The sequence below is a fragment of the Podarcis raffonei genome, chromosome 1, assembly GCF_027172205.1.
Source record: "Podarcis raffonei isolate rPodRaf1 chromosome 1, rPodRaf1.pri, whole genome shotgun sequence".
NCBI lineage: Eukaryota > Metazoa > Chordata > Lepidosauria > Squamata > Lacertidae > Podarcis > Podarcis raffonei.
In genome coordinates, this window is record NC_070602.1 from 33,725,273 (window position 1) to 33,751,254 (window position 25,982).

Sequence of the window (25,982 nt, forward strand, 5' to 3'; positions counted from 1 at the left end):
ACTCACAATTGGTCTCAACTGCTCAATCCGCCAGAGGCTGTCTTCGCACGCAGGGGAAGTCCCTAGCTCACCAAGGATTTGAGACCCATCAGCTACACTCACCTGGTTTAACCAGCCAGTCAAAGCCGTTCCCGGGGTGTGGCCGCTGTCACATGCTGACAGCTTCTAGGAGCCACAGGTGAAAGCTGAGTGGGGAGTGGGGACCGAAGTTGTACACAATACCCCAGAAGGAGCATGATGTGTCCCCCACCAGAACTACTATCCTTTCCTTACACTCCCCCACTACCCTTGTCATTAGTAATGCAGTCCTAAGCATATTTACCCAGAAGTAAGGCCTTCTGAGTTTGAAATTGAGTTTAGTGACTGAGATGGAGAGCATATTGCAATCTTTCACTTGTGATTCTGCACCCTTGGAAGGAATTACCATTGAACTTAGTGGATCCTCTTTTCCACCTGCTGCCTTGTGTGTCCCCAAACTGCAGTGTGTTAGCCATTGGGTAGAAGGAGGGAGCACGTTCTTTTTGATGATCCAGCCCTTGCTGGACTCCTGGTTTTTCAACTTATTTCTACCTGAATCAGAAGTAACTCAATTCCTGGAGCTCTGGGGGAAGGCGGGATTGCTAGAAGTGACGTGCACATATCTACATAATGGATGTTATGTTGCAATTCATTCCTATCCCAGAAAGTTGGTTGATTCATAGTTGAGCACAGTGTTAAAATAGTTCCTTAAGATAGAAACGGTATTCCTTTATTGTTCTTCTATGCGTAGTTTTGTGTTCACTGATAGAAGAACGCTTCCTGCTTTAAACAAAGGAAGCTATGTGCTTATGAACATAAACTGAGAACAATCATGCATTAGCTTTCATAATGTATTCATTTTATTTATTTGAATGTAAGACATGTATACGCTGTAACATACCCAAGCTGACAACCTGAATATTTATTATTTGAGCAGCACAAGTGACTGTAGAAGAAATCACTCCACTTGTCCCCCCACAATCAGGAGATAAAGGACAGGACGATCTAACAAGCTATTTTTTAGAAGCACTTTTGAAATACATAGTAATTCAGGTATGTTGTGTTGCCTGCATTTACTTGAAAAACTGATTTTCTAACTAATATGTAATTTTATAATTGTCGACTGCCGGAGATCCACTCCATTCCAATTCCTTTCTCTTGCTGAATAATGGCCATCTCTTTAAAGCCATTTTAACAGCCTAATCGCAGGGGGCGGGGATGCTTTAAGTTTAGTATATGTATAAGTTTGGAGCTGCTGTTCTGAGAACAGAAGAGCTCTTTCCATCCCCAAAAGGGTTGGATCCACCAGAGGCGCCTGCTCTGCAAACTAGATGTTTCAATTGGTGGAAGTCAGGGGAGGATTCTATTATTATTATTTTTTGCTGATTCCCCATCTCTTCTGTATCCCCAGATCATGTCCCGCACTGTTCTAGAGAAGAAATTTGGTTCTTAGGGAGTTGCAGGGGGGAAAAGAAATAATTTAAAATTTTCCTTCCATCCTGTGTGAGCATCCATTTTGCACATTTCTGTTCTTTCCAACTTTGGACCCAACTTATTATGTTACCTTCATGACTCAGAACCACTTACAGTGGCTATATTGTTATATTAACTTAAAACACTTCAAGAACTAATGATCTAACTTCCCTGTTTCTAATGCACATAAATGTCTCTCCCAGTGTCTTCCTCATAGTTTCTATGGGTGAATCTGGCACAAAGCAAGCTTTGCTGTCTCCTCCTTTTTCCTTATTTACTCTCCAGTATTGAAGGGTAGATATGAAGAGTACAGTGCAGTTTTCTATGTATTTTCAGTTCATGCTTTTGTCCTTGCAGCAGGTAATAAAAAGGAAGGTGAGTGTATAGGGTGCAGAAGCTGCTTCCCTTGTCTCCTTCTAGCTGTCTCTCCCTTGGCTCCTCTCTTCTGTTTCAGGAAAAATGTAATGGCAGCAGAGTAGCAATTCCTCTGTTCCATCTTGCATGCAACTCAGTCATATCAAGAGACACATGCTAAAATCTTGTACAGTGAAGGATCTGGAAGCTGGGCAAAAATGAAATTATAATTACTGCACTATTTCTTCACAGTTTTAAATAGGAACACATTAACATGCAGAGAGAGAAACTGATGGCGAACGGGTAGTTGAATATAAATAATATTGATTCCACATACCTGTTACGTTGGGACGTACTGCAACACTCTTTTTGCCTCCAGAATACCTGTAAAATAATATAAAATTCATTTTTTGTAGGTCAAAAGCCTGGAATGGAAGAACAAAGAAAACCAAGAAAAGGGATTTTCATTCTTATTTTCACATTTTAAGAAATACTACTTGCCTTATATTTTCCCAAACATGTGTAAGGAGAGCAGCTTGTATAACCCTGTACTTGGTAAGCATTATTTCAGTATCTCTTAGTAGCCGTCACCATTTGTAATACGATGTATGACACAGGGGCACAGTACTTCTGTGCTCTTCTTCTGTAGGATCAGGTCTTACATAATGGTAACGTTGCAGAAAGCCTATGCCTAGCTTTGCCTATACCTAAACTAGCAGCTCTGCCCTCCTGTATCTGTATTCTTACTAGGATTTGAATGGAAAAACTTTAGCTGGTTTAGTGACCTATTCTTACGCATCTTTTGAATACAAATGTCACTTTCTTTGCATTGAGATGAATTCAGTGCTGCAATATTACGATTGTTCCATTAGCACAAGCATCTCTGCTTGCCAGATGGAACAATCTCCCCTCTCCTCCCCCTGTACGCTGTTGTGGATTTTGCCCTGGACCCTCAAAGCCAATTTGGGGGGGGGGGATGCGGATGGAGGAGAGGTCGAAAGCCCCTTTATGCTAATAGGACTTGTTGCTCTGGCTCCTGCTAGTACAACTATTCATCTTAATCTGGCCCACTTTGTTGTAGACTGCAGTAAACTTTGGGTTGTATCCAGCAAAGTTATCCCATTTCTGCCCCTTCCTTTTCTCATGTGCCTGCATGTTACGCTGCACATCTGCTGCCAGGGGTTGCAGAGAAACCAGAACACATTTGGGGAGTATACTGGGGTACGAGAGGGATTGGAAATTCGTTACAAAAGCAGAAGTTCTCACACAAACAGGAATACTTCATCAGGTGCAACCCTTGATTTCAGTAATGCTGGTGCTAAAGTTGTCTCTCGTGTTCAGAACAATAATTCTTAAACTTAACCATTTTTGCCTATCTTTGGGTAAACTCTTCTTTGTCTGCGTAGTATTTGTAATTGTGGTTTTCTTTGTACAAGGTAGAAAGTGATAGAATCCATATCTACTCCACTACCCAGCTTTATTACACTGGACTATGCTAGAGATCCCAGAAGTACCTAGACTGTTAATCATGTACGCAGCTGCTTTCCTAAGTGGTGGCCCTCTTGTGGCAAGTTGATCAATATTCAGCAACATCTTAGCACATACATATGACTACATTCTAATAAAATGAGTTTAATCCTGAGGAAATTTAAGGCTGCTATATTAGGCCCTGAACCTCAGCACATTTACTTGGAAGTAAGTTCTCTTGATTTCAACAGATTATTTCTAAGTAAGTGTGCATAAAGAGTTTCAGCTTTAGTTTGCTTTGCTATATTTTCCTAACTGTTTAAAGTCTTACTCTTTAATAATATAGTGTTTAATAATACTGTTTGAAATTAATGTGAAACATTTATAGCCATAGTTTATATTAGCAGGGGGTTGGGGTGGGGTGAAGCATGGCATTTGAAATTATTTGCTCTTGTACAATTAAATTTCTGTAACTTTTATGTACTGTTTCAAACTTTTGAGGCAAACTCCATGTAATATCTTTCTCTCTCTCATATATATATATATAGAGAGAGAGAGAGAGAGAATTGATTTGTTTGGATGGGTTTCATTGCAAAATGTATTACATCTTAGTAATGCCTGGTGTAACTCCTATCTAGTTGTATAGTGGCTAACTACTTTTTAATTAAAATTCCTTCATCGTCACTTTTTTTTATGTACCCAGAAATCTGAAATGGGTATTTTGGCTTTGATTGGATGCTTTCTATCCCCTTATTATTTAGAAATTGTTTTCTTCTCTATAGAGATACCGCAGACGAGACCAAAGCCACATTATGTAATGATAAAGAAAGATGCTGAAACCAATGAAGCAATATATTGCACAAAGGAACCCTTCCTTAAGGCCCGGGTTATTGTCATCCGATGGTTGGTGTCTTTCTGGCTTGAGCCAAAACCTCACGCAGGACCTCAGATTCCTGGAATGGAGGGTGAAACTGTGCCAAAGAATATTCAGGTAGAGCCAAAAAGGTGATTTGGGTGGGACTGAATAGGGATGAGACAGATCCTACTATTTTACTTATTTCACATTTATCCCACTCTCCTTTGAAGGAGCTCTTGAGTGGAAGGTATGGTTCTCCTCACAACCCTGTGAGGTAGACTAAAGCCAAGCATGATAAGTCCAAGGTCATTTGGTCAGCTTTGTGGCTGAATAGATGCTGGCTTTGATTTAAGCACACACATCCCTCATGTATTCACACTTGATTTCAAATCATGCCTCCTACACTTTAGTCATTGCAGTACAGTTTATTTATTTATTCCTTTATACAAACAATAATATTCCGCTCTCTCAAAAATCAGGGCTGTGTACAGCAATATAAAAATATTTGTTAAGCCATTAGAAGCAGTACAGAACCATCACTAAGAAGACTGGCAACTCAAGAAAACTGTAAACAACTTCGTTGACCTATCAGTATAAAAAGTCTTCAAGAGGTCCCTGAAAGTCAAATCCTGGATGCTTGCCAAAACTCTACTGGAACAATGTTTCATTGTCCAACTTCTGGTTGACACCAGTGCTCTTCTGGATGATCTCAGTGATGTAAGAGCTCAGGCGGTCCTTAAGGTATCCTGAACTCAAGTTGTAGAGAACTTTGTATACCAACTCAAGAGGCTTGAAACAGGCTTGATAGCATATGGGCAGCCAGTGTAGATATTTTAATGCTGTCGGCTGTCTGTCCCCGCCAGCAGTCTAGCCACTGCATTCTGCTGCCCCTGGAACTTCCAGATCAAGCCCGAGGGCAGCTCCACATAGAGCACATTGCAATAATCCATTGCAATTATTGTTTGGGGAGAAATTAAACTTCTTATTTCATACTTCAGCCAGTACACCACACCACCTCTCAGCAGTGCTTTCTCGCAGTAGAACCGTTTAACCTAGAAGGTCAGGCTGTCATAAGTATATTTTCATTTCTGGTTTCAGAGAGCAGCTGCTAGCCTGGTTTCTAGAGAAGACAGCAAAAATGACAGTACTGACAGACCTGATAGAAATGCAGAGCCAGAACAGTCTCATTCCAACACAAGCACACTAACTGAAAGAGAACCCAGTTCCTCCAGTCTTTGCAGTATTGATGAAGAACATCTAACGGACATTGAAATAGTTCGCAAAGTGTTTTCTTCAAAGAGAAGTAACGTTAATTTTCTTACAGAAATCTTTCGTCAGGTAAATAATTCCTCTATTTCTGAAAAAAACATGCATAAACTTCTCTATCATAATCATCCAGAGAGAATTAGTAGTTGTCATAACCCACTAGGCATTTGCCTATTTACAAGTTTGCTTCTGATTTTATTTAAAGAAATGCTCTCCCCTATAATATCAATGTGTGCACCATCATCGTTTTTCAGATATTGCTGATAAATATTTGCACGTAGCTTGGCATAGATTAATGTGAAAGTGTCAAGCATCTGCTGTTTGGTCTTGCTAACTGTCAGTTAAGCTCGCCTGACTTCCATTGCTCTTACGATTCCTAGCAACCTCTACAAAAACATGTAGAAAGGGCCTGTTGGCAGACTGGGTAGCAGCCCATGTTTACAACATGTTCTGTACACTTGAACTCACACATTTTTGTGCTTTGTGTTTTTCCTTCCTTGCCCTTGGCTTCCCTTCCAGATGTACATTTGAAAGTCCTGTATTTGTTCAAACCAAATTTGTCTATATACTTCATTTAAAAAATGAGAAATGCCTTGAAAGAAACTTTTCAGAAGAGCTGGATTCCATTTGTACAATTTTGGAATAGATGCAGACCAGCATTGTTAGCACCAGCTGATATTTTGATGACATTTTGTTGAACTATTAAGTCTTCCAAAGGACCTAGCCATTTTATATAGTACAATTTTCTATCTATTGCTGTTGGTAAATGGATATGGAAATAGTATATATTCTTCTTTTTATATTTTTATGCACTGTATTTCTATATTTGTCTGTATATCTATTCAGGTAGTAAAAAATACTTTAACATGAAAAACAGTTGAGTAGCTTTTAGATCAATTCTTTAAGATGAAGTGTATGAATGCTAGAATTGTTGTAGGGGGCACTAATGTTCCATGATAAATGCTATGAGCTTTTCCCCCTCCATTAGGCATTTTTACTGCCAATATGTGAAGCAGCAGCTATGAGGAAGGTGGTAAAAGTATATCAGGAGTGGATCCAACAAGAAGAGAAGCCTTTATTTATGAAAGAACCAGAAGAAGTTTTGTCATCAAGTATAGACTGTGAAGAAAATATTACAGAACATAATTCATCAGAGAAGGGAAAAGAAAGGGAGGAGGTAAACATATTGGAATTTCTTCAAGTTGTTCAGTTTCTAGTTTTACAAAGTAGCAAATGTACTTCCCATATCTCCACACAGCAGCATTTTCTTACATTGCAGATTTTGGAAAAGAGATTAGCGAACAATGAGATGTAGACTTAAAACAGTCTACTGTCAATCATATTTGATTTGACTTAAATATGCTAGGACATATCAAATGATATTCCATCAAACACTTTTTGGTTTTGGCTTTCTAAGCAGATGTTACTTTTTAATGCTTTGTCAGTATTAAGTGCACTTTCACCTTCTTCCTTTTGTTGGGAATCAAGCTGCACCATAACGATTTACTTGAATCTGGCTTTTCTCTCTCTCGTGGTGTCTATATGGCATTCTTCATCATCTGGAAAATGATTGCTGGGAGTTTAAGGATTGCAGCAATAGCAGTAGTAAAGGTTACAAGAGACAACCCACACGTCAGTGGGATCTGACTTCTGCAACCGTAAGAAAAAAGAGGTGGCAAGTAATCAAAACCTGAAGCCCATAGAGGGGGGAAACCAACCTTCTAAACTGCTAGGTCAAAAGATTAGTAGAGAAGGAAGTTCAGGCTTTAAAACAGGAATGGGAACCCAGATCTAAATATCCTACCCATAAGCCGCTCACCACTTGTCTAGAAGAGATCTGTAGTGTAGCTGTGCTGACACTTGGATTAAACACAGATACTCCAACTGGAGTTAGTGGAAGTTTTGTTCCACCTTATAATAAAAGAAAGTGTTTCCAAAGGATGAAGAATGTCATGCCTTCAAAAAAATAAAGAGAGAAAGGAGAAATGAGAGTATTCTCATTTTTGGCTCTTTTTGAACAGAGAGAATGCGGAACTGTGAATTTTTTAAAAGCAAAAGCTGAAAATTTCCAAGCAGAATATGAGCCATCCTAGTATGGGTTAAGCAGGCCCTCCCACTTGCACTAGGCAGAAAATTGTGTGCCTAAATTTCTGCTAGGAAAGGTTCATTCATGGTAAGTACCCATTGTTCCATTCCACCAATTGCTTGGTGGAGGAGCAGAAGGGAAGGCGGAACATAATTCAGCTTCCTGCTGCCCCTCCGAATAGCTGGATCTTAGGCTTTTTCAAGAGCTGCACAAGCTTCCCTCCAGCTTTATTATTGGGAAGGAGAACCAAATGTGCAGCACCCTTTCTGTATGCCATGCCTCATCAAGCTGGGTTAACGTGTGAGACTGAAACCGTATCTATGGGAAGTTGGAAAGAAAAAATTCCCTCCTGTATGTTTTAGGAAATCATGGGTAATTCTGGTCCTGTTCGAAATCCAAGCTGGACAAAAAATGGTTGTTATCAGGAGATTCCCCATAAAATAGCTGACTTGGATGTCATAGAACAAGGCATACGAGCCGGGGTCCAAGCAGTACTGCAGGTAAGGGAGATATTCTCATTTCATTTTTTCATCTCATGGTGAGCATTTTCCAAATATATATACTGTTGCATGCCCTGTAACCTTTGCATAATATTTTCTTCTGAATATAAATATACAGGAACGTACGTTGCAGTGCTAACAGTATAATCCTATACATTATTTCCATTTATAGCAAAGTTGGTTTATTGAGTTAAAAAAACACTGTTTTTTACTTGCTATTTTGTTCCACTGAAGTTTTCATATCCATAAGTTTTCACACATGTATCAAAATTCATTGCGGTTTCTAGGATGTTGCTGGTGAATCCAAACCAGTCTGTATTAAGCCATACATGAAAATTTAATGCTATTGACTAGATTTCAGAGGGAATGTATATGTTGTGCACTTGAACTGTGCAGCTTCCTCTTATGGCAGCAACATTCTGCACATCCCACAAAAAAACACTCCCCACCACCACCCAAAAAAGCCCCCAGCGTGTCATGTAAGGAAAACTGACAAAATCCTCTAGATTCGCAGAGGATTCACAAAAATTTATGTTTTTGTCCATAAAAGGACAGGATGGTAATTAGATTAGGAGGGAGATGGAAAACTGCAAATAATAAGTTGAATGGGCCACAGTCCATATCAAGGCAGTCTCAAGGCTGGCACCTCTCGTAATAGCATAATATATAAATGCAATTACTCAGATGTCACAGAAAATAAACCACAACTAGAACTGAAGTAAAATCTTTGACTTTATTAAGCATTTAAATAATTGTTGCCACTTACTAACAATTTAGATGACTAGATTAGGTTAGTAGATAGTGTCTACCCAATGCCAATTTAGTGCAATGTATCATAAACCCAAAGATTTTGTTTTAGTTCATGTCATGTTTTATTGTCTATGACTGATTTATTGCATTTCTGTTCAGCTCTGTTTACAGTTTGCAGTAGTCATTTGTTAGAAAAATCTGTCCAAATGAAGTTATAACCTCTGTTTCTGGAGCAGAGTATAATTTTGGGGTCACTTGGGCATGTTCCATTGTATTCTGTTGGCTCTAACTTTGAGTGCCTAGTAAGTCTACATGTTCTTCAATGCATTTTCTTCCAACTGTGATAGCAAGCAGGTGTTGAAACCACTTACATTTTTCTCGGCAAGTTTCAGACAATTTTAAATTAAATCTAATGTTTGCATTTATGTTAAGTATCACTTTATGGAATATATGCGGAGACATTTGAGTATCTTTCGGGGCCCCATTCTGAGCTTCTAAAATGTAAAAAAACAAAACCACAACCCTGTGATTTGCACTTGTGTTTGAAGTGTTTTTCCACTCATTAAAGTATTCCAAATTAGACTTTATTCAACTAACCCTGATGACATCCCAGTTCTTCTGCAGTAGTAATATGATTAATCAGTGCAGCCAAGTTTAGCTGAATTCTCAAAATAATGGTTCTTATTTCCCTTTAATCACAGGTTTTCATAACAAATTCCTCAAATATATTTCTTCTTGAGCCAGCAAATGAGATTAAAACACTGCTGGATGAACATACGGATATGTGTAAACGCATTCTTAATATCTACCGTTACATGGTAGTGCAAGTAACCATGGACAAGAAGACTTGGTAAAGTGTTTGTTTTTTATAATGGGGTTACACTGGTTTATTATTATTCCTTCAAGTAATATATATGGGTTATCTCTCCATGGCCGGGAAGCTTACTTGATGGTCTTCAGCAAATTACTTGTTCTCAACCTAATTCATCTGCAGTATTCTTCCTTGTAAGGCCAAAATGTGTGTCATGTATGTCATTATGAGTTGGTTTGGAGGAAGGGCATTGAGATGCAAATAGGATGAATACATAATGTTACTATTAAGTAATATCTCCTAAATTCCTGGTGTGCAAAGTCAGCATTGTTTGAGTTTAGCCCCCTCGCCCTGCATAGAAAATGAAAGAAGCTGGAAACTTAGTTCCTAATGATTGTGAATTAATCACCTCTATATAGTCAATGCAGCTGCATAGTGGCATGTGTCAAGTTCCTTCACTGTCTTTCTGTGGATGCTAGAAGACTGAGGGTGGAATACATTTCCAGAATCCTCTTTGACTTCTGTTTCACTGGATCTGGTTTGAGTAAGACGTCAGGAGGAAAGTAGCAACAAATGGTAAAGGCCTTAACTTCAGAGGGATCAGTTAAAAGACTGCCTTTGCCACAGAAGTGCTTCTCATGAATAATGCTAAAAGGTGTTTTAGATGCTTAAGAAAAATGTATATGAGTCCACATATTATACAGAGTCTTATGTTGCTTTTCAGGGAACAGATGCTGCTTGTGCTGCTCAGGGTCACAGAATCAGTACTGAAAATACCATCTCAAATTTTTCTACAGTATCAAGGAAGAAAGAATTCAACATTAGCAGGAAGGCTTGCTGGACCTCTTTTCCAGGCAAATGAATAAATATTAATTTTATTATTGTCCTGAGTCTTATCAAGTTGCATTCAGCTCACCTAAGGTGACTTTCACTCAGCACTGCACTCAGATGAGATACCTGTTTACGTACTTACATTTTCATAACCCACCTTACAGTGCAAGCCCTTTCAAGATGGCATACAAATTTTTTTCTTTTTTAAAAAAAATGCCATAAATTACAAACCAGACAATAAATCATTATGCATGTGAAGTTCAGTTGCACGTAAGAATCACTACTAAATATATAGACATCCCACTTTGAACATTGCATTGATTTTGTACTAGTAATAACTTGAGGATTTCATGCAGCTAAGGCTGCATTTCTCCCTGTATGTATCCTTAGCTTATTATTTTTGCAAAATATATTATGTGATCTGTGGAGATTTGGACTACTAATGTGATTCTTGAGAGTCACTATCAGTGTAAGTGAAGGAGACGGATGTGCAAGGTAAACACATCTTACATCTTGAGTCTGACATTTAAAGCTGTTCTAGAAAGATGAGGAATTGGTAACATCCAAATAGAAATAGGGAGGGAGAAAATATGTGGTGTTATGGCAGAACAGTAAGTTACACACACGTGTGTGTGTGTGTGTGTGTGTGTGTAACAGAAGCTTTATGGCTACTTTTGAAAGAGAAATTTAGATTTGGGAAGAGATGATTTAGAGCAGAGACATGGAGGGATAAGGGTGCTTATCTCTTCTATTATTTTTCTGCTGTAGCTCTTTCTTCCAGGCTGTTTTCTCCCACAAGGATTAGGACACTTGTTTTTAAAAGTAAATACATTTCTGAAATCAGATGCAGCAGAAACTCAAGGGTATAGAAAGGGATAAGCAACTCCTCCTCATTACCATTTCTCCACTCCCAAAGCAGTTTAAACCTAATAGAAGTAGCCATCAGATTTTTCTTACACACATGTTTGTAAAATGGTTGTCTCTCTAAATTAGATGATAAAGTGCTTCTAATATATGAGGTTAGGTCACCTATAGTGGTGATAAGCAGTGAAGCTTCTTAAAATCCTGTTTGGATAACATTAGCAAACTCTGCTAATAAATAATACAATGAAAATGGATCAGTCTTTCATATGAAGTGGATTCTCAATCAGATCACTTTGTTAATGTGCTTTGGTGACCAGGGGCAGGAATGTAATGGACTTGGAGTAAATATTCCTACATGAAAATACACGGGGGCTCATTTAAGACAGTGTGAAACCTTTAATCCCAATAATGACGGAACTTGCAGGTGGAGAATCCCTTTATTTTTATAGATCTCTATTAATGGTAGGGGAACCATTATATGAGTTTATACTTCATCATTCCTTTGGATTTATTTTTGTACGCTTTGTGGTTTACATTTTCTATTCTTTGTTTTCTTTTGTTATATTTCTTTTGGGGGGGTGGACAAAGCGCACGCGCACACACACACACACACATATATATAAATACATGTAAAAAGTAATGTCAGATGTTCTGTGGCAGATGGGGACGTTTTTATTGAATGAAGTTGCTTATGGCTGAATGTTCCATTTAGAATTTCAGGCCACCACAACATAAAGCTGATTGAAGCATCTGGTCTTATATCTGTTCCTTTGTTCTAATAGATTGAGGCTGTTTCTTACAACTTAGTTTAAATCCCCCTAGGCCCATCCAAGTTTATCAGTTGTTAACAAAGAAAGGAGTGAAAATAAACACTTTAGTTAAAATGTATTCTCCACAGTTAACATAGCTATGCTGCTCTCTTATATTTTTACTGTGTCTTAGAATGATTTGAGTTCCCTAACTCTCTTATGTTGCCATGTGATAAATATTACTATATTCACTATCTGCATGTTTGTTTGTAGACTCTCATAGTAGCTTGGATCAAGGCAAATCTAAATGTGTACATCTCCCGAGAACTTTGGGATGACCTTTTGTCAGTATTGTCATCATTGACTTATTGGGAAGAGCTGGCCACAGAGTGGTCACTGACTATGGAGACTCTAACAAAAGTATTAGCTAGAAACCTATACAGCTTGGATCTCAGTGACCTCCCACTGGATAAACTAAGTGAACAGAAACAAAAGAAACATAAAGGCAAAGGTAAGGCAGACAGGCTTCAGAAACTAATCTAATTTAAAAATGTCTGTTAATGTCTTGTATGAAAGGAAGTATATACAAATGATCATTGCGTAAGAGGTGAGGTGGAAACTGCACTCATCCTTTAAAAATATGTGTGGGAGAGATATTGAAATATCCTTAACAATGCTTACATTTAAGTACAAACTACATTAGGATGTGGTATAGTAATCATGCTTGAAGGCCAGTTTTATGACCCTTCAGTTCATTTTAAAAAATCCGGATGAATCATCCTTTTGAAGAGTTAGTTTACATTTGCCCCACATCCAGTGCAGTTGCTGATTATGGCTTCAGTTTCTGGTTTGGCTACAGGCAAATAAATCCCTCATTAAAGTGGAAGTTGCCCATAATGTCACAATGTCTGAAATTCTGAGGAGCATTGGGTCTGTTTCTGAAAATATACTCTGACTTCTTGGGCGAAGCAACAGGCTCATATACTCATGAAATAAATTGTCTACAAGACAGGACTGCAGTTTATCACTTGATGTGGAGTCCTCCTTGGGCAGCAAATCTGCTCTTAGTAAACGATTAAAATAGACCTGGTGCCAGGAATGTGTTCTGTTTTGAGTGTGAGGCTGGAGCCCTTGCCACCTGCAGACCTACTCATGAGTGAGCACTCTTAACATGATTGTAGTTACAAGTGGTAGCCGTGTTGGTCTGCCGTAGTTGAAACAAAACAAAACAAAACAAAACAAAATCCTTCCAGTAGCACAAACACAAACGCATCCATTCTTAAGGAAATCAGCCCTGAGTGGTCATTGGAAGGACAGATCCTGAAGCTGAGGCTCCAATACTTTGGCCACCTCATGAGAAGAGAAGACTCCCTGGAAAAGACCCTGATGTGGGGAAAGATGGAGGGCACAAGGAGAAGGGGACAACAGAAGACAAGATGGTTGGATAGTGCTCTCGAAGCTACGAACATGAGTTTGACCAAACTGCGGGAGGCAGTGGAAGACAGGAGTGCCTAGCATGCTCTGGTCCATGGGGTCACGAAGAGTCAGACACGACTAAACGACTAAACAACAACAAGGACCTTAGAGACCAACTAGATCTGAAGAAGTGTGCGTGCACACGAAAGCTCATACCAATAACTAACTTAGTTGGTCTCTAAGGTGCTACTGGAAGGAATTTTTTTATATATATATTATTTTATTTCTTAACATGATGTTGCTGTTGCTACTGCATATGCCAGACTGGGGATACTTACTGTCTTTTGCGCTTTGAAAGCGCAGATGGCATACTAACAATTTTTTAAAAAATTGAATCAAACTTAGATGGTGCCAAGAAGCCCACAGGTGAATGGTTAATAGTAGTAAATAAAGTAACAATTTGTGTTGTCTCATAGCAGGGATAGTTCTGTCAAATTATAGGGAAGCTTTATAAGCCTAAATGTTCAGCACAACAGTAGTAATGGTGGCTTGTAACAGAAAGCAAAGAACATTATGCAGGTTTCAATTAATGAGTCCCTTCACAAGGACTTCCACTTATGTGATGGGGCTTTCCCCCTCCTCTGGCTACACTCCTGAAATTGGCTTGGAGTGGTGGGAACACCCCCAGAACACACGAGGGGAGATCATTCCATCTGGGAAGCCAAAATGCTTGTCCTGATGGAAAGATTGCCGTAGCACAACATTGAATTCCTCCCAATAGATTAAATAACTGGTTGGTATAATTGGGTGTGGCTTTAGTAGTCAGATTTAAATTAAAGAAGATGGAACACACACACATATATATTTCTCCATGGGGAAGCCTTTGCTTATTTACCCGAATGATACTCAGAATAAATTGTGATTAACATTCCTTTTTATGTATTAGATAGTTATCTACAGCTTGCTTATATTATAGATCTGTCAATATAGAATTGAGTTGAGACCAAAAATACAATTATTATTTAAATACTGTTTTGGTAGTAATATGTATTGAGTTATTTAATTTAAAGCTGGGTGGAAAACATAATGATCACCATTGGTAATTATTATTATTTCATTTCATTTATACCCTTCCCGTCTGGCTAGGTTTCTGTGGGATGGGCAGATCTGTAATCATTGATATGTTCTGTCTCCCCTCTACCTTTCAGGAGTTGGGCATGAGTTTCAAAAGGCATCGGTTGATAAGTCGTTTTCAAGAGGCTGGAGCCGTGATCAGCCTGGTCAAGCCCCAATGAGACAGCGCAGTGCAACAACTACTGGGTCTCCAGGAACAGAAAAGGCCAGAAGTATTGTGCGACAAAAAACAGTTGGTATGTGATAGAGAACACAGATGTTACACAAACAAAGTCAGAATGGAAATTAATAGACCGAATGCACGTAAATAACTTTCTACATATGCTTTGGGTGTGTCACAACTAGTAATACATTTTTGTAGGTAAGTCTAGGCAGTCTTGTGTGGTGTGAGATGAAGAAGTAATTGCCCTTTGACTGTTAGATGCAAATTATTTTTACAGATATACCCAAACACACGGTCACTATGCTCTGATCCTGTGATCCATTATATATGTACCACATAAGGATTTGTCTTATACAACTGAAATCTTGTGTAGATTTCATCATAGACCCATTGCAAGCACAGCATCTACAGTTGCTACTACATGTGCGGCTATCCCTACTTCTGATGGCATGCTGTATAGATACCTCTGTTTCAAAAGACATCTGTTATGGACAATTTTATGAGCTAGGCTAGAGCATAGCATCCTAGGATGTAAGGAAAACTGGCAAGATTTTTTCTAGTAGCAAGTGTTTCTGTGTGTTTCAAACCAGAATTAGCTGGCTTTGCGTTCTAGCACACCTGTTACAAAAAGAAAGAGCTATAGCTAAGATGTTAATTGCACACAGCTTGTACAATATCTCTGAGGTGGCAACCGACCTTGGAAGGATCCCAGACAACCTGAGACCATCTCCGGCATACATATTTTATTTCATTTCATTTCACTTCCCCAAACTTTTCAAAGCTGTCACTCACACTATATATGGCAGTATAAAATAATACAATGCTACAGTCAGCCAGCCAGCAGCTTAGCCATCCTGGCACAAACATGTAACCTGTTCTCACATTTCCAGTGCTAGCTGAGATTTATAAATATCTGACTTTTCACTATTGATCTTGGAATCTTCCAGTCTAAAACAGAAAGCTGTGCCTCTGCATACTTCTCATTTTCTTATTCACATGAAACTATTAGCTACTTTTCCCCAGACATACGACTCTTGGCACTAAAACTAAGAAAGCATTTGATATGAGAGCAAATTGATTATTAATAATTAGGCATATCTGAATCTCTAACAAGCCCCTCCCCTTTATTGCTTGTTGTCACTTGTTACAGAGTTTTGTATTAATTACCAAAGCACTCCCCCCCAGCCTTATTGATCTCTCAAATGCAGTAATTTCTTTCCTTAGTTGACTCAGTGCCTTCGTAGCATGCACATATACTATAATTGCATTAATACCAAACAATCTGGACCCCCACAGTTGTAGCAATTGGGTGAAGTGCAAGACTTAATATCCTGGTATTAGTTGGGCTCAACCATGAAGAATTTCCTACCAGGAATGTTGTGTGCTTTTCTTAATGAACTGTCCCTTAGTCATTACCTCTTTTGCTGCCCTGTCCCAAGTGTAGGACACTATTGTTAAACTGAACAGCAACAGCCACTATTTCACCCACCTCTGTGCCTACACCCATTCCAAAACTTCAAATTCATTCTCCAAATGGAATCCCTCTATTTAATTTGATGTCTTCAGTTTCACATGTCTTCAGTTGTACCACGTGGTGCAAATTCCTTTCCCATTCTGTCTTTAAGTTTTTCATGATAAATGCATGGGTTTCCTTTTTTCATTCCCATTTTCAAAGTGTTTTTCCTCCTTTCCCCACAAGTCATGCACACCCGCTCATCAGCTGATGTCACTGGTGACTGCAGCTCATGAGCAGGACCTCATCCTTTAAACTAGTGAGAGGACAAAGGAGCCTGGACAATGCTGGCTTCTGTCTCCTCTCCCTGCCACCCGCTTAAAGGAAAAATGCAGAGCTGCTTCAGAGGGTTCTTTTGCCAAGTGCTTTTAGGCAGTCCACATGCTCCTGTCCCGAGTGGTTCAGGCTGGAGTGTGGTGACTGTCTTGAAACACTTTGCAGGTTCCCCAGTGCCCAACTGCTAGAGGTGTGCAGGGACTGCCCATATGTCAGACGTGTGATATCATAATGTTACTATGTGATTGACAGGTGGGCAGGCCCCTCACACATATCCATGAGGCCAATCTTGATAAGGATCTGGCCCATGGAACCAAAAAAGTTCCCCACATTTGATATAGAGTGTTTCACTAAAGGGAAACCCAGATGTGAGACCTGAAACACTGTTACGGACTTACTTGTGCTTATCCTGAAGCTCATAGAACTTTATGTCCCAGTGTGCATCCATTAACTCTGATTGTGTACCAGATGTTAGCATAGCAGTTTGTAATTGAGGCCGTTGTACAGCCACAGAGACTATATATCATGTTTGAGGCTGCTGTTATTCCCTATTAAAAAGGTAAAGAGACCCCTCACCATTAGGTCCAGTCATGACCGACTCTGGGGTTGTGGCGCTCATCTCACTTTATTGGCCGAGGGAGCCGGCGTACAGCTTCCGGGTCATGTGGCGAGCATGACTAAGCCGCTTCTGGCAAACCAGAGCAGTGCACGGAAATGCCGTTTACCTTCCCGCCGGAGCGGTACCTATTTATCTACTTGAGCTTTGACGTGTTTTCGAACTGCTAAGTTGGCAGGAGCAGGGACCGAGCAACGGGAGCTCACCCCGTCGTGGGGATTCAAACCACCGACCTTCTGATTGGCAAGTCCTAGGCTCTGTGGTTTAACCCACAGCGCCACCCACGTTAACCACAGTATGTTGCATCAAAGCCACTGAAAACTGCATGTCCACAACGATGGCTTAAACACAGGGGTGAACTCAGTGGAGACAAAATTCATGAATGATGTGCTGGCAGGTGTTGTACCAACACAATCTGCTTTCCCGGCATGACAATTTAATTCACTGAACTTTGGGGAAATCTGGCACCATGAAATGGTTCTTCCCCTTTCCACTCATATTTGTGCAGAAAGCAGAGTCTGTGTTTGAAATCTGGGGTACATTGGCAACCAGAGGCAGATCCAGTTTAAATTCTGATTTCTTTCTGCATCCCATATCCTTTGGTTGGCATCACCACAGTATGGGCTCCTTCAAAGGACTAGAGATGACAACACATTCTTTATTCTTGGTCACTTCTGTGTAGGCTGTGAACAAAACTTTATCACTATAGCTGTTTCAGCCATCACAGTCTCATTCAGGTACACTTGGAATTTCCTTCACATGGCCCATCTTTCTGAGTTTTTGGGAGCTTTTCTTCATTCCTCCTCAGATTATGAGACCAATGCTGTCACGTGGCAATAGAGACGCAGGTGGCAGTCAACCTAGTGGTTGTCAGGATGCATTGGTGTTGGCCCTATAGTTGGTTTAACCCACCTCTGGAGTAAAAACATAAGTTCTACACATACGTTATGTATCCCTACCTTTGTCCTTTGCTTATGGGTGTTCCCCAGATGCATTCCAAAAGAACATGGAAGCGTTAGGTAAGTTCTAGACTAGAGCAAAAGGAGTAGACCATACATGAAGCAAATGGGTGGCATTTTCTTAGGTATTGTGTTCCTTTAAACTTGGCACCATCATTGTTCAGAGAACCCTGAGACCCAGTAATATACAGAGTAAACAAAAATAATGAGCATAAAAATAATAAGAATATTTATCCATGGGTGAGGCTGCAACAGATATAGATATATAATATATATGAAGCCTAATGAGAGAGAAAAGAACAGTGAGCAAAAGGAGTCAGGGGAAATGTATTCATTTTTTCTGAGGTTTGTATACAAATATCATACACTTGGAGGGCAAAATCACTCAGATCTGTACTGAACTTGTTGCCACAGTTGAGTTTCAACCTGGTCATGGGCATAGGTGGGCCACCAGTGCTTCTTGGCTGTCATCCACATCCTCTGCAGGAGTAGGAGGATCGGACCAGACCTGCACAAAAGTAAGAGCAGGCATGGTCAGTATAAACATAGGATCTCCCCCATCCAGGCCCCTGGTGCAGTCCAGGAGGCCCAGCTGTGAGGGACTCCACTCCCGTGCCACACACTGCCTTGTAAGGTACAAGCATTTGTTTCTTGGAGCTGCAGTATGTTTGCACATGCACCATGGGCCAAGGGTTAAAGGTGAGGCTTTCTGCTGGCCAAACTCTGCAGTTACTTGTTGGAGGGTGGCAGGGGTGTGAACTGTTCTCTGCCCTCTTGTGTGAGAGTTTGCAGGGTGGCATGGTTGGTTCCCAGACGGCTCTCCCATTTTCCAGACTGATCTTGGGGGTAGGTGGGCTCCATGAAGGCTTTTCTGTGTGAGGGTTCCTTGCTCGCTGGAGGGCTGGTTCCAAGTGCCTGTTTGAGAGTGAAGCTCAGGAGAGAGATGTGAGTAATAGCTGCGTTCACGCCCCTATGCTGGGGAGGTGGGCTTTGCTGAAAGTGCAGCTAAAAGTTCTCTTGTTTCTGTCTTTGCATAGTAGCCTGTGCTCAGTGTTCCTGGGAGTGCAGAGTGGCCTTCCTTCTGGGTGCCCATTCTCCAGAGCCCATCTCTAGAACCCAAATTCCCTGCATGAGGAGTGTGTGAGGAATATCCCTGTGCCATGTGTCATGTTGTTTGCGTTTGACGCATGCTGCGTTTATATCCTGCTGGTGCTGTGCGTTAATTGGCTGCAGGCCTCCTCAGCACCTAGAGCTCTCCCATGCGTGTAGCTGGCAAGGGGAAGCAGCTCAGTTTTCCCAGATTGGTCCTGCCCCATTGTTTTCTATGGGACGGGTCTGTCTTGGGCCAGCCATCTGATTAGTGGATGTTCCATCTGTTTGCAGGGCCACAGTCATGGCCTGAGGGGAGTGAATGTGACAGCCAGGCATCCTCACCCCCAGCAAACCTCTTTCTTGCCCTCAACACCTTCCATTTGGGGGCATTTTGCCAGGTGGGTCAGTGGTACAAATAATAATAATAATAATAATAATAATAATAATAATAATAATAGTGGTAGGATTTAGTTCCTCTTCAACTACACCTCTGGCTGATTAACATCTTATACCCCTTTTATTTTTTTTTTAAATAATATTTATTAAGATTTTCAGAGATACAGAAAGAAAAAGAATAGAATACATTCAAAGCCTTCTTTTCAAACACCCTCTTTCCGGGACTCCCTCCTTCCCCCACCCCTACCATATTCCCCTATCATATTGTTGGCTCCACAAGTTCTCAGTTCTAATTAAAACTTAATTTGTTTAAACCATTGTTCAAATTTAAATTTAAAATTATTCAGTCTTCACCAGTACCCTTAATAAAAGACAAGAGTTCTCTCCCCAGGGCCCACCCCCTTTCCATTCCACAATTTCCCCTTTTTTTTAGTGATAAAGACACCTCACACAATAAAGAAATAAGAAACAAGAAATAAAAAGTATAGTAAATGAAAAAAAGCCAATTCAAAAAATAGTTGACAAGCCTTTGGATTCTAGTTCTCCCCCCCCCGTCCCCGGTTTAATTTCCCCCTGACCACTAATCCATATTGTCTGCCTGGAATTCTTAAAGTCCATAAATCACATTTTCCCCCCGATTCCTTGCTGGCTTTTTTCTTGTTATAATTATTTTTAAAGTTATTTTTAAACCATTTAATTTCCAATCTTTAATAAAGCTCCCCCCATTGTTCTTTCCAAGTTGTAGTCCAGTTTCCTCTTGTTCCGCTGCCAAAACGTTCTAATTCAGAAGTTTAGTAGGTCTGCAGGGATTATTGTTATTCAGGAACAAGAACATACGTTCAGTCCCTTCCTTTCTTCAATAGAAAATTCTATTGTTTAGCTAAACACCCTGTAGACACAATATTGTTTCCGTTTCGCAGCTTTCCCAGAAGATAACCAGTCCTGTAGAATTCCAATGGTATTTTTCCACTTACGACCTTCTTTGTAATGTCCCGAAACTCCTCTAGGGGGATTGTTGTAACTTTGTTTTCTCTAATCCAAAAGTCCGATTGTTATCCATGTTTTCGCCATTTTATATCCAAGTTTTGACAAATTGTAACAAATTGTAGCAAAATTAACCAGCAAAGTCCTCATAATCAAGTCCTCTTTAAATTTCGGACTTTGACAGCTACTTTGACAGCTGTCAAAATCTCCTTCGCTTTTCGCCAGGCTCTCTCCTCAATCACCCCGGTTCCCAGGGGGGGGGTTACGTTTTCCTTCTCCCTCAATTCTTCCTCCAGCACAGTTCTTGTAGTTTCCCATCGTGGAATTCTTAGTTCTTATCAGCAATTCAATTCTTTTTGGACCTTGGTTTCCCAGTCCTTGTTTTGGAAGGTTTACAGTAGGGAGGGGGACTGACTTCCTTTTTGGATCCCCCCCCCGCTCGTATCAAATCCGAAAAAAAATTCTTTTTTTCTCCTTTTAAACCCGGTTTCCAAATTACTCACGGGTTGTTGTTACAAATCCGAATTCTCAATGGAAGAAGTCAGCGCTCTCCGCCGGATGGCATGCGGCTTCGCTCGGCAGGGATAGCAGAGGACTCAAAGCACCACGCTTCTCCCCGGCACCCGATCCGTAGCCTTTAAAAAGGCTCCTTCACGAGTCGGGAGGGCGCTAGCAGTGCCAGCCGAGTCTCCATGTCCACGGCCTCCGTGGCCGTGGTTTTTAAGGGTCCCCGCGTCGCCGATGCGGTAGGACCCAGCCCCTGCCGAGCAGCCCCTTTTAAATGTGTTTGGGGAGGGAGGGTTATTGGTGTTGCAGTTTTATGTTGTGAACTGCCGTGAGATCTGTGAATGAAGGGCGGTAGACAAATTTAATAAATAATAATAGTTCTGCCCACTGGGCTACTCATGGACAGGGGAAAGGTCTGCCGGCAAAGGGATTTTCCACTGGCATAGATGGCTCTGCCATGTCCTAACTCACTCCAGCCCAATGAGTCTGGGTTTGGGATTGCACAGTAAGTCTGATTATCACCAAAAACTATTAAGTGTTAACTTGGCTAGATAAAGCTAATATTGTGGATAGAACTCATATAACATGAATATAGTTAGTAGGCTCTTCAGATGCACTGGGCACATGAAAGTCATTCACTCACTTCAGCTATGTAATCATTCCATTTATAAAAAGATTATTCAGTGCTTTAAATTAAGGAAGAATTTGGGCTGAGAATTTCTTTCAGATTCAAACGGAATGAGCAGTGCGAAACTCAGAAAGTTATTGGGGATGGTGGAGTCTGGATTGTACTAAGTTGGATGTGTTAAAACCCTGAAGTTAACAATGCAGTCTGGTTTTGCATTTTAAGATTATGATGCAGAACTTTATGATCTGAAAATAGAGAGAATGTTTGCACTTTCGTAACCCCAGCAAATCTTTAATAAAAACACTTTTTTAAAAGATTATGATGCAATTAGGAGCAGTGCTGCAATTTCTAATCTTGTAAGGCATTGAACTACAAAGCCATTGCGTAGAATAGATACCAGGGGATAATACCAGTGTAGTAACTTAGATCCAAGGAGGGCATATGTTAGGCAGGAAAGTTGGATTCTCACCTTGTGTTTAAAAACACTTGCTTTGTTTTTCTGCCTCCATGTTTTAATGTTTCCATTTAGATGGCATGTTTTGCATCCTTTTTTGCTGTATTGGTATATTTTAGTTAAATGTTATGCTTCCTCAGACTTTTACAATTTAAGACATCTTTGCTCTTTGTTTGCTTAAAAAAACTGAATTGTTTAATGTTCTAAATTTAATTTCTAAAGTAATTCCTGCAAATACTTAAAATAATGCTATTAGGAAATCAGTAGAACTCATTGTTTGAGAATATATACATACACACTCTTAAGCTATTCAAGTCAATGATTTATTTACATGGAGAAAATAATATGTAACTCAAGCTGACCATTGATACAGTTGCAGCTATTGGGAAGTGATCCCATAAACATACTGGCTGAAAAATGTGCTGCTCTGAGCTAGTTGCACTTAGTTCCCATTGAAATAAATGAGACTTAAGTCATGAGTAGCTTGACCCAATGGAACCTATGTTAAGGTAACTTAGGCTGCAATGCTACACCTGCTCACCTGAGTGTAAGCCCCACTGAACTCATGGGACTTGCTTCTGAGTAGATGTGTTCAGTATTGTACTGTGAGTCTGAATCCAAAGCATATCAGTCACATGTTACATTCCCTTTACAGATACCTTGACAGGGATGGAGTGCAAGTGAGGACATCTTTTTAAATGTCTGGACCTGTTCATGAAGTTTCTATGACCAGAAAGGAACCTAGTTTGTTTTCATTATTTGAAGCTCTTCAGACTAAAAGATGCTCACTTAAAAAAAGGAAAAGTTAGATCAGAGCAAGTGCAAGACATGTGCTTTATCAGTGCACAATTATATACACTCTTTAGTGTTCATGCCACGGCCTTCAGCTTGTTGACATTTTTCAACTTGGGAAGAAATTCTGTTGAGCTCAGTGGCGCTTCTGAGAATACACACCTGTTAGTGTTTTACTTTGAATACACAGTAATTGTAGTTGTCAAAATATAGGCATTATTGCTGTCTAGCATTTTTAAAAAATCAACTCAAAATGTTTTATGTGCCCACTGATTATTTTTTCCCTTACAGCTCTGCCAATATCTGCCGTGCTGAAATGTTTTAATTTAAATTTTCTTCCTTTTTATCTTTGTTTTCTCTGTTGCTGCTTTTTCTGTGACACAGCCTTTCATTATAGTCACTCTTCTTTTTTTTCCTTCCCCACTTCTTTCTTTTCCTTTTTTAAAGCCATGAGAAGCCGATCCATTGGTGAATGTGCTCTGCCATCGGCCTATATACGCAGTGCTAAAAGTGCTCCTGTTCTGATCCATACTTCCAAACCCTTCTTGCCTGATATTGTTCTCACTCCCCTTTCTGATGAGCTTTCAGGTAGTGCCACCTCTGCTAATTTCTGCACCCCCTTTTCACTTTTTTAACCCTTCTGCTTTCAAAGACTGCATAATCACTACATTTTTCAAAGTAAAATATTTAGGGGTGGGGAGGAAATGGGGAAGAGATGAGAGTGGATATTTTGAGTTTTGTGGTATGCTATATTTACAGCTCATTCTGGAACTGTGAGAAGCTAGCGCTGTGCCAATTCCTATAGAAGTAATGCAATGTTCTGCTTTGCAGCTGAATTTTTTAAAAGTTGATTTGACACAAATATCTGAGATATATTGTTGAACTAGGTTTTCTACATCAAATGCCAGGGCAGAAGGACGAAGAAAAGGTTTCTCATTGACAGTCTTCAGCATGGAGAGGTTGAGGATATTTTCTATCATCGCTGTTTGGTCACTTTATTTTAATTTACCAGCATCATAGCCTTCTGCTTTTGATTGTTTATTATAATCAATGTCTTGCTGACTATGTCAGTAAATGCATAAGAATTACTAAAGAGGGGTTTACATTAGTAAATACCACATTAAAAACTCATCAACTGACCAAGAAAAATGTATGTTATTACTTATAACAGCATTATAAACACTTAAGTGCTAACTGCTGTGTACGTTTCTTTTAAAAGACACAACTAGCTGTACTTCTGTTAACAAAACCCTTGACCCATCTTTAGAAAAACAACATTTTTTAAGCCCCCCAATGAACCATATTATAATAATGATTTTTAAGTTCCGTTCATAGGTACTGTGTCAGTGATAGACAGCCTCAAGAAATGCTTCACAGCTATGGTGGGTTTTCTGTTGAAGCAACCACATTTTATCTCCTGTGCCATTGAATCCCAAGCTATAAATGTACTGTGTTTTTGTTCACATTTCAAATATGCTGAATCATGTATTGTATACTGTGATTCGTTGTTTCATAATGCCAATCAGTTTCAAAGGCTTGTTCAGAGATGATATTTGTAGTAGCTATTTCGGAAGCGGGGTGTGCGTTTTCTTTCTTGCCTTTTCTCTTCTGTTCCTCTCTTCCATTTTCCTGCCTTATTCATTCTTTCTTTTGTTTTCCTTGGTGTCCTTGGCTCTGGGTCTTTTTTGGGATTATGCACACATGAAGGTGATGGATGGTTGATGAAGGACCGTGGGTGAGAGGCAGGGAAGGAAAGAGATCCCAGGGTGAGAGGCTGGGAGAAGAAAGGGATGCTCCCAGGTAAGAGCTGGGAGGGTCTAAAGCATGGGTAGGCAAGCTAAGGCCCGGGGGCCGGATCTGGCCCAAGCGCCTTCTAAATCCGGCCCACGGACGGTCCGGGAATCAGTGTGTTTTCATATGAGTAGAATGAGTGCTTTTATTTAAAATGCATCTCTGGGTTATTTGTGAGGCATAGGAATTCATTCTTCTTCTTCTTTTCAAAATATAGTCTGCCCCCCCCACAAGGTCTGAAGGACAGTGGACCGGCCCCTGCTGAAAAAGTTTGCTGACCCCTGGTCTAAAACTTCCTTTGTGAGACAAGGGTTAAGAGCCAACCGTGAGAGAGGACTCCACCTTTTCTTTTTGTTTCTGCTTTTATTTAGATTAGTTTGTTTGTAATTGTATGGTATTATTAAAAAACCTTAATAAAATTTTACAGGGTGGGTGGGAAACAGAAGTGAGATGGACAGCAAAGTGTTGCTGTGTGAAGTGCTCCTGTTGAGGGGGCCAGCCAGGCAACTTTGTTATCTTCAAGCATACTCCAGTCATTCTCCCTTAGACCTGTAGCTGAGTATCAGTGAGGCTCCATAATGGCTAGAAGAAATAATTTTTTAGAAAAAGTTTTGTCTTGTAGTTTTATTTTTTCCCTAGACTCCCATCCCTTTCTTCCCCTACCCCCAGCAACATGTCCAGACAGGCACAGGACCTTTGAAGGGATGGGCTGTCTGTGTTCACCTTTCAAAACAACACTACAAATGCTTTCCTTTTAAGTATAGCCATTAACTAAAGAAAAAAAAATAGCATGTTAATTTGAAATGAGTAGAGCATATTTTTCAGTCTTGACACAGCTTTTTTTTTTAAAGTTCTCATGATTTGCTATTACTGTGGTACCTCGGGTTACATACGCTTCAGGTTACATACGTTTCAGGTTACAAACTCCGCTAACCCAGAAATAGTACCTCGGGTTAAGAACTTTGCTTCAGGATGAGAACAGAAATCGTGCTCCGGCGGCACGGCAGCAGCAGGAGGCCCCATTAGCTAAAGTGGTGCTTCAGGTTAAGAACAGTTTCAGGTTAAGAACGGACCTCCGGAACGAATTAAGTACTTAAACCGAGGTACCACTGTATAATATGGAACATTCCCAGTTCGAGCTAAAATAAAATATTGTGTTGTAAATTATTAAACAGTTCAGAAAACCTGTGTGTTTCTTCTTTAGGTTCCTCAAAGTGGCACCTTTATTGATGCTAT

The 25,982-nt window shown here is 40.1% G+C and overlaps 1 protein-coding gene across 15 annotated transcripts in view; it reads left to right on the forward strand.

The window, feature by feature from the left end:
* RALGAPA1 (Ral GTPase activating protein catalytic subunit alpha 1) overlaps window positions 1–25,982 on the forward strand; it is a 128,231-nt gene that overhangs the window by 22,881 nt on the left and 79,368 nt on the right. For 6 of the 15 annotated variants that reach the window (XM_053380220.1, XM_053380225.1, XM_053380223.1 and 3 more), the window contains exons 7-17: window positions 956–1,071; window positions 2,262–2,400; window positions 4,095–4,303; window positions 5,267–5,506; window positions 6,423–6,611; window positions 7,883–8,020; window positions 9,472–9,620; window positions 10,306–10,435; window positions 12,299–12,536; window positions 14,650–14,811; window positions 23,403–23,543. In XM_053380220.1, coding sequence (XP_053236195.1) covers window positions 956–1,071; window positions 2,262–2,400; window positions 4,095–4,303; window positions 5,267–5,506; window positions 6,423–6,611; window positions 7,883–8,020; window positions 9,472–9,620; window positions 10,306–10,435; window positions 12,299–12,536; window positions 14,650–14,811; window positions 23,403–23,543 — 1,851 coding nt within the window. Of the gene's footprint in view, window positions 1–955; window positions 1,072–2,261; window positions 2,401–4,073; window positions 4,304–5,266; window positions 5,507–6,422; window positions 6,612–7,882; window positions 8,021–9,471; window positions 9,621–10,305; window positions 10,436–12,298; window positions 12,537–14,649; window positions 14,812–23,402; window positions 23,544–25,982 lie in introns of all 15 variants that reach the window. The other 9 variants (XM_053380226.1, XM_053380227.1, XM_053380234.1 and 6 more) reach the window with 2 other exon arrangements.